The following is a 9,413-nucleotide window of genomic DNA, read 5'->3' as shown; positions in this document are numbered from 1 at the left end:
GCATCAATGCTTGCCACAGGCAATTGGTGCAGAATATGATGGAGATGTTTCCAGCATGTGACGTTGGCGGCAGGGAGGACAGTTCCTCCAGTAGGCGACCAAGTTCTCACCGGTCCACACAAACGAGGGGCACACTGTCTAAGGTCTGGGACACCTTGATGGCACCCCCTCGCCAAAGTGCCGCCACAGAGGGTCCTAGTGTCACCAGGCGTGAGAAGTATAGGCGCATGTTGCGGGAATACCTTTCCGACCACAGCCCTGTCCTCTCCGACCCCTCTGCGCCCTACACGTATTGGGTGTCGAAGTTGGACCTGTGGCTTGAACTTGCCCTATATGCCTTGGAGGTGCTGTCCTGTCCTGCCGCCAGCGTCCTATCTGAGAGGGTGTTCAGTGCAGCCAGTGGCATCATCACTGACAAGCGCACCCGTCTGTCAGCTGAGAGTGCCGACCGGCTCACTTTGATAAAAATGAACCACCACTGGATAGAGCCTTCATTTTTGTGCCCACCTGTGTAAAGCACCCCAACATGAAACTCCATGTCTGTACTCAACCTCTCCAATTCCTCCGCATCCTCATACTCATCCACCATAAGCGTTGCACAATTCTGCTAATACTAGGTTCCCTCCAACATGATTTCCCCCAACTCTGCTGGTTAGAGGCTCCCTCCACCCTGATTTCCCCCAACTCTGCTGGTTAGAGGCTCCCTCCACCCTGATTTCCACCAACTCTGCTGGTTAGAGGCTCCCTCCACCCTGCTTTCCCACAACTCTGCTGGTTAGAGGCTCCCTCCACCATGAATTTGCCCAAACTGGGCTGGTTAGAGGCTCCCTCCACCATGAATTGGTCCAAACTGGGGTTTTTAGAGGCTCCCTCCACCATGAATTTGCCCAAACTGGGCTGGTTAGAGGCTCCCTCCACCATGAATTGGTCCAAACTGGGCTGGTTAGAGGCTCCCTCCACCATGAATTGGTCCAAATTGGGGTTTTTAGAGGCTCCCTCCACCATGAATTGGTCCAAACTGGGCTGTTTAGAGGCTCCCTCCACCATGAATTGGTCCAAACTGGGGTTTTTAGAGGCTCCCTCCACCATGAATTGGTCCAAACTGGGCTGGTTAGAGGCTCCCTCCACCATGAATTGGTCCAAACTGGGTTTTTTAGAGGCTCCCTCCACCATGAATTGGTCCAAACTGGGGTTTTTAGAGGCTCCCTCCACCATGAATTGGTCCAAACTGGGCTGTTTAGAGGCTCCCTCCACCATGAATTGGTCCAAACTGGGTTTTTTAGAGGCTCCCTCCACCATGAATTGGTCCAAACTGGGGTTTTTAGAGGCTCCCTCCACCATGAATTGGTCCAAACTGGGGTTTTTAGAGGCTCCCTCCACCATGAATTTGCCCAAACTGGGCTGTTTAGAGGCTCCCTCCACCATGAATTGGTCCAAATTGGGGTTTTTAGAGGCTCCCTCCACCATGAATTGGTCCAAACTGGGGTTTTTAGAGGCTCCCTCCACCATGAATTTGCCCAAACTGGGCTGTTTAGAGGCTCCCTCCAGCATGAATTGGTCCAAACTGGGGTTTTTAGAGGCTCCCTCCACCATGAATTGGTCCAAACTGGGGTTTTTAGAGGCTCCCTCCACCATGAATTGGTCCAAATTGGGGTTTTTAGAGGCTCCCTCCACCATGAATTGGTCCAAACTGGGGTTTTTAGAGGCTCCCTCCACCATGAATTTGCCCAAACTGGGCTGTTTAGAGGCTCCCTCCACCATGAATTGGTCCAAACTGGGGTTTTTAGAGGCTCCCTCCACCATGAATTGGTCCAAACTGGGGTTTTTAGAGGCTCCCTCCACCATGAATTGGTCCAAACTGGGGTTTTTAGAGGCTCCCTCCACCATGAATTGGTCCAAACTGGGCTGGTTAGAGGCTCCCTCCACCATGAATTTGCCCAAACTGGGCTGTTTAGAGGCTCCCTCCACCATGAATTGGTCCAAACTGGGCTGGTTAGAGGCTCCCTCCACCATGAATTGGTCCAAACTGGGTTTTTTAGAGGCTCCCTCCACCATGAATTGGTCCAAACTGGGGTTTTTAGAGGCTCCCTCCACCATGAATTGGTCCAAACTGGGGTTTTTAGAGGCTCCCTCCACCATGAATTGGTCCAAACTGGGGTTTTTAGAGGCTCCCTCCACCATGAATTTGCCCAAACTGGGCTGTTTAGAGGCTCCCTCCACCATGAATTGGTCCAAACTGGGTTTTTTAGAGGCTCCCTCCACCATGAATTGGTCCAAACTGGGGTTTTTAGAGGCTCCCTCCACCATGAATTGGTCCAAACTGGGGTTTTTAGAGGCTCCCTCCACCATGAATTTGCCCAAACTGGGCTGTTTAGAGGCTCCCTCCACCATGAATTGGTCCAAATTGGGGTTTTTAGAGGCTCCCTCCACCATGAATTTGCCCAAACTGGGCTGGTTAGAGGCTCCCTCCACCATGAATTGGTCCAAACTGGGCTGGTTAGAGGCTCCCTCCACCATGAATTGGTCCAAATTGGGGTTTTTAGAGGCTCCCTCCACCATGAATTGGTCCAAACTGGGCTGTTTAGAGGCTCCCTCCACCATGAATTGGTCCAAACTGGGGTTTTTAGAGGCTCCCTCCACCATGAATTGGTCCAAACTGGGCTGGTTAGAGGCTCCCTCCACCATGAATTGGTCCAAACTGGGTTTTTTAGAGGCTCCCTCCACCATGAATTGGTCCAAACTGGGGTTTTTAGAGGCTCCCTCCACCATGAATTTGCCCAAACTGGGCTGTTTTGAGGCTCCCTCCACCATGAATTGGTCCAAATTGGGGTTTTTAGAGGCTCCCTCCACCATGAATTGGTCCAAACTGGGCTGTTTAGAGGCTCCCTCCACCATGAATTGGTCCAAACTGGGGTTTTTAGAGGCTCCCTCCACCATGAATTGGTCCAAACTGGGCTGGTTAGAGGCTCCCTCCACCATGAATTGGTCCAAACTGGGCTGGTTAGAGGCTCCCTCCACCATGAATTGGTCCAAATTGGGGTTTTTAGAGGCTCCCTCCACCATGAATTGGTCCAAACTGGGCTGTTTAGAGGCTCCCTCCACCATGAATTGGTCCAAACTGCGGTTTTTAGAGGCTCCCTCCACCATGAATTGGTCCAAACTGGGCTGGTTAGAGGCTCCCTCCACCATGAATTGGTCCAAACTGGGTTTTTTAGAGGCTCCCTCCACCATGAATTGGTCCAAACTGGGGTTTTTAGAGGCTCCCTCCACCATGAATTGGTCCAAACTGGGGTTTTTAGAGGCTCCCTCCACCATGAATTGGTCCAAACTGGGGTTTTTAGAGGCTCCCTCCACCATGAATTTGCCCAAACTGGGCTGTTTAGAGGCTCCCTCCACCATGAATTGGTCCAAACTGGGTTTTTTAGAGGCTCCCTCCACCATGAATTGATCCAAACTGGGGTTTTTAGAGGCTCCCTCCACCATGAATTGGTCCAAACTGGGGTTTTTAGAGGCTCCCTCCACCATGAATTTGCCCAAACTGGGCTGTTTAGAGGCTCCCTCCACCATGAATTGGTCCAAATTGGGGTTTTTAGAGGCTCCCTCCACCATGAATTGGTCCAAACTGGGGTTTTTAGAGGCTCCCTCCACCATGAATTTGCCCAAACTGGGCTGTTTAGAGGCTCCCTCCAGCATGAATTGGTCCAAACTGGGTTTTTTAGAGGCTCCCTCCACCATGAATTGGTCCAAACTGGGGTTTTTAGAGGCTCCCTCCACCATGAATTGGTCCAAACTGGGGTTTTTAGAGGCTCCCTCCACCATGAATTTGCCCAAACTGGGCTGTTTAGAGGCTCCCTCCACCATGAATTGGTCCAAATTGGGGTTTTTAGAGGCTCCCTCCACCATGAATTGGTCCAAACTGGGGTTTTTAGAGGCTCCCTCCACCATGAATTTGCCCAAACTGGGCTGTTTAGAGGCTCCCTCCACCATGAATTGGTCCAAACTGGGGTTTTTAGAGGCTCCCTCCACCATGAATTGGTCCAAACTGGGGTTTTTAGAGGCTCCCTCCACCATGAATTGGTCCAAACTGGGCTGGTTAGAGGCTCCCTCCACCATGAATTTGCCCAAACTGGGCTGTTTAGAGGCTCCCTCCACCATGAATTGGTCCAAACGGGGGTTTTTAGAGGCTCCCTCCACCATGAATTTGCCCAAACTGGGCTGGTTAGAGGCTCCCTCCACCATGAATTTGCCCAAACTGGGCTGTTTAGAGGCTCCCTCCACCATGAATTGGTCCAAACTGGGCTGTTTAGAGGCTCCCTCCACCATGAATTGGTCCAAACTGGGGTTTTTAGAGGCTCCCTCCACCATGAATTGGTCCAAACTGGGGTTTTTAGAGGCTCCCTCCACCATGAATTGGTCCAAACTGGGGTTTTTAGAGGCTCCCTCCACCATGAATCTGCCCAAACTGGGGTGTTTAGAGGCTCCCTCCACCATGAATTTGCCCAAACTGGGCTGTTTAGAGGCTCCCTCCACCATGAATTGGTCCAAACTGGGGTTTTTAGAGGCTCCCTCCACCATGAATTGGTCCAAACTGGGGTTTTTAGAGGCTCCCTCCACCATGAATTGGTCCAAACTGGGGTTTTTAGAGGCTCCCTCCACCATGAATTTGCCCAAACTGGGCTGTTTAGAGGCTCCCTCCACCATGAATTGGTCCAAATTGGGGTTTTTAGAGGCTTCCTCCACCATGAATTGGTCCAAACTGGGGTTTTTAGAGGCTCCCTCCACCATGAATTTGCCCAAACTGGGCTGTTTAGAGGCTCCCTCCACCATGAATTGGTCCAAATTGGGGTTTTTAGAGGCTTCCTCCACCATGAATTGGTCCAAACTGGGGTTTTTAGAGGCTCCCTCCACCATGAATTGGTCCAAACTGGGGTTTTTAGAGGCTCCCTCCACCATGAATTGGTCCAAACTGGGGTTTTTAGAGGCTCCCTCCACCATGAATTGGTCCAAACTGGGCTGGTTAGAGGCTCCCTCCACCATGAATTTGCCCAAACTGGGCTGTTTAGAGGCTCCCTCCACCATGAATTGGTCCAAACGGGGGTTTTTAGAGGCTCCCTCCACCATGAATTTGCCCAAACTGGGCTGGTTAGAGGCTCCCTCCACCATGAATTTGCCCAAACTGGGCTGTTTAGAGGCTCCCTCCACCATGAATTGGTCCAAACTGGGCTGTTTAGAGGCTCCCTCCACCATGAATTGGTCCAAACTGGGTTTTTTAGAGGCTCCCTCCACCATGAATTGGTCCAAACTGGGGTTTTTAGAGGCTCCCTCCACCATGAATTTGCCCAAACTCTGCTGGTTAGAGGCTCAATCCACCCTGATTTTCAAAACAAATGTTGGTGCCAACCTCAACTTACTACAAGGGCCAAATTCACTGCTGGTGACAAGCTCTCCTCACTGCAAGTGCCAAATACACATGTTTCAAGGTGTTTTCCTACTGTCAGAGAGGTGGTATTGAGTGTGTAAAGTGTGTAGTTGTTAGGCTGTGATGTTGGGGTAATAGAGGGTCTTTGGTGTGTTAGATGCCCCCAGACATGCTTCCCCTGCTGTCCCAGTGTCATTCCAGAGGTGTTGGCATCATTTCCTGGGGTGTCATAGTGGACTTGGTGACCCTCCAGACACGGATTTGGGTTTCCCCCTTAACGAGTATATGTTCCCCATAGACTATAATGGGGTTCGAAACCCGTTCGAACACACGAACAGTGAGCGGCTGTTCGATTCGAATTTCGAACCTCGAACATTTTAGTGTTCGCTCATCTCTAAAGACCATCCCCAGGTCCATGGTTATTGAAAAAATGTTTGCCCAAAGGTCTTCATCTGTTAACCTTGCCAAAAAATGGCATTAGGGGAATTTCAAGAAGTGATGTAATAAGCACATGTTTGTCATACTTACCTATACAGGATATAACCCCTAAGAAGTGAAAATAAACCCCTTAAAAAGTGAAGACACTACAGAACACCCCCTAAATATAGACCCAGACGAGACCCCCAAATACAGATCCGAGACCCTTATATGCATATAGATTACAGTCAAGGCACCTATATGCCTACAGACCCGAGATCAAACCTCTAAATAAATACAGAATCCTCTAAACTAATACAGACCTCAAGCTAGATCCCCTAAACAAACGCAGACACAACACCCCTGCACTACATCAGACACCAGTCCAAACTTCCTAAATAGAATCCATATTCTGAATTAATGCAAGCCCCAGAAGAGACCCCTGAACAAAAATAGACCCCAGACCAGAGCGCTCAACAAGTACAGACACCAGATCAGGCCCCGAAATCAATACAGACCCCAGATCACATGTCGAAACAAACATAGATCCCAGGCAGAATCCTCTAAACTGATACAGACCCCAAGCTAGATCCCCTAAACAGACCCAACACTCCTAAACTACAACATACTCCAGTCCGGACTTCCTAAATAAAATCCAGATTCCAGACCAGACTCCTAAATATAGCCAGCCCCCAGACCAGACCAGGCTGCCTATATAAACTACAGACTCTAGATAAGACCTGTAAACAAGTACAAATCCATTAACATATATAGACCCGCTAAATAAATATAGACCCCTGGCCAGAACCCCTATAAACAAATACAGACCCCAGACCTCTAACCAAAAGAGATAGGATATTACAAAGAAAAGGACCGCACCTCCAACAAAGCCGGAGATCAGCACACAATACACCCCAAATGGCAGCCGCTACGTGAAAGGTTCAGTCAAATACTTTATTACATCATCAAAATATAGGTCGATAAAAAAATTAATTATGAGTTTTCTATTTCAGGAAAAAAAAAAAATTAAAAAGTCTCTGGTAGATTTTTTTTTCAATGATTCTTCCAGGAAAACCTAAAAAAAAGATAGACATGAGTTACATTGGCTATTAGAGAATTACAACAGCCCCAATATTTCATGGATGAATGTAGATCTGGATAGTCATTCAGGATGAGTTTTTTTCCCATAGATCAACCATTAGGTAACCCTAACCCCTTTAACAAGCACCCCCCACCTGCATCCCCTTCCCACCTTCCCACTACCTGCTGTGCAGTAAAACCCCATTGAAGATGTTCTGCTAAAACCCCTAGCGATCGATCAGGTGATTCCATCTGCAGTTGTTCTGTTCTCCCTACAGCACCACCGCAGGCGAAATAAAGCATTACACGTCCTATTAAAACCAATGTGTTGTTTAGGTAATACATGGACATGCTAGGTCCTCCAGAGTAACAGATGGTCTTTATACTGTAGCTGCTCTCCACTCTGGATAATAGATGAGAGTTCTCAACCATTTACTGGAATGCCCCTTTATATGTTTTTTCTAAAGTAGAAAACCTAAATTTTGGCCATAATGCTTTTGCATGCAAGTCACGTTCCTCTGATACTTACATCTTAGGGGGCTCTATCCTCATTTTCTTTGTCTGAACCGTACACGACAAGGTCCATCTGGTTGCTGAGTTCCTACTAAGTGTAGATTACTCTGAAAAACATTACAAAGCCCATATATTAGCTATACACGAAGATGGATTCAACTCAAAGGAAAGAGCATTTAAGATTGGGGAAGACAAAGGGAAAAAAAGGGAAGAGAACCACCAAACCACATCAAAATGGAAGGAGCCAAAAAGGTTTCTCACACCCCCAGGTGTAAATAGAATGGACGGATAGACCAACAGGCAGACTCCCAATAAGGATCTGATTTGAAGGAACTGTGCTCCCACTGTGGGTATTAGAAGAATGGCTTTATTGGCAAGACAAAAATCAAACACAACGCGTTTTGTGCTTTAAATTCCCTTCCTCAGGTGTAATGGTTTCAGCTCATCTACTCAACAGCTCCTGTCCTAACTTAGCCTGAGACATACACATACATCCGGGCTGAAGTATGTGCTGAGCTGAAACCATAACACCTGAGGAAGGGCATTTAAAGCCCAGAACGCGTTGTGTTCGAGTTTTGTCTTGTCAATAAAGCCGTTCTTTTAATATCCACTGTGGGAGCGCGGTTCCTTCAAATCAGATCTTTATTGAGAGTCTGCCTGTTGGGCTACCCGTCTATTCAATTTAATGGGATAGCTGAGTGCTATACTTTCGGCTATCTCCAACACTGGGATTACCGAACACCACCAGTCCTGCCTATATTCAGCGTGGCTACGCTCAGGTTGGATGAGGAGCAGGAGAAAGGTCTTGCGGTCTTCAATTTGTGGGACAAACCCTTTAAAGGGGCAGGAGCAGGAGAAAGGTCTTGCTGTCTTCACTTTGTGGGACAACCCCTTTAAAGGGGCAGGAGCAGGAGAAAGGTCTTGCTGTCTTCACTTTGTGGGACAACCCCTTTTTCCACCACCCCCACAAATGACAAATCTTTGAATCCACTGATTTTGGCACAGTTGGAATTTTTTCCGTAGCCTCTTTAGTCCCGTCCTGACTTGAAAGGTAAATGGCAAGTTGCCGTGACTTGATTGGTTAGAACTATACAGTATGTGTATGAGATATAATGGTCCTCCAACCACACCTCTATGTTTGCAACAGATTGATGGAACCTCAATGTTGAAGAAACTTCTTTCGCTGTGAACTATGGAGATTTTCCCTTCATTTGTTGTATCCCGGACAGACATCTCATTTGTACGCCATTCCTCCATATAATCCCCCAACGCTCACCCTGCTGGCATCAGACAGTGTAATATTTGAGGTCTACGAGAGTAATGAAGAAGTTATATGAACTGAACAGAACGTAACAATCAGATGGATCCATTGTTCATCCCTTTATCTCCTTCCATACCGAGATTGCTAATCTGCTGGTGCTAAATTGCCAAGAGATCTTGGCTTCCACGAAAAGCCACCAGATGCACGGACATTTTCTCTTTACATCTGTTCTCCGAAGAGTACCCAGAAGTCGAGGCGAGGGAATACGATGTACGATGCAGGAAGCGCGTGTTGTTATTTGTTGAGCGGCGGACAATCTGTCCATGCTTGTTCACACTCTGATCTTCGTGTTATTGGCAATCGAGCCGGGATTTCTTCATTAATTATCTTTTTTGGATTTATTAAGCAAAACATAATGAGCTCAATGAAAATGAAAATCCCAATTTATAGACATTGAAATTTTGGCAGATACAGTCAGGATGCTCGGTGGGGGCTGATCGGAGCAGGCACATAGCTGGGGGGCAAGTGCCCAAGTGTTGGGTCTCAAGGGGGTGACAACTAACCAGTCTGCTTTGGCCATGGCTCATCTAAAGACTTCGTATTTAGATATAGTGCTGTAAACGGAATTTTTGCCTTGGGTAGCGGCAACTCTGGAGAGGTGGTAACAATTTAAGAAGAGTTACACATTTTCAGGCCCTATCTAAACGGTCTTTGATGCTGATA

General features: G+C 47.9%; 1 protein-coding gene across 2 annotated transcripts in view; it reads right to left on the bottom strand.

Moving 5' to 3' along the window:
- Positions 1–6,817: 6,817 nt before the first annotated feature.
- The window catches only part of CYP39A1 (cytochrome P450 family 39 subfamily A member 1), a 43,611-nt gene continuing 41,015 nt past the window's right edge, over positions 6,818–9,413 (bottom strand). For both annotated transcript variants that reach the window (XM_075266827.1, XM_075266828.1), the window contains 2 exons: positions 7,446–7,536; positions 6,818–6,911 (listed from right to left, as the gene is read on the bottom strand). In XM_075266827.1, the coding sequence (XP_075122928.1) occupies positions 7,465–7,536 (72 nt within the window). In that variant the 3' untranslated portion in view covers positions 6,818–6,911; positions 7,446–7,464. The remainder of the gene's footprint in view (positions 6,912–7,445; positions 7,537–9,413) is intronic.

Source organism: Leptodactylus fuscus, chromosome 3 (assembly GCF_031893055.1).
Source record: "Leptodactylus fuscus isolate aLepFus1 chromosome 3, aLepFus1.hap2, whole genome shotgun sequence".
NCBI classification, from domain to species: Eukaryota; Metazoa; Chordata; class Amphibia; order Anura; family Leptodactylidae; genus Leptodactylus; species Leptodactylus fuscus.
Note: the sequence above shows the minus strand (reverse complement) of the source record. Positions and strands in the feature narration are given on the sequence as shown.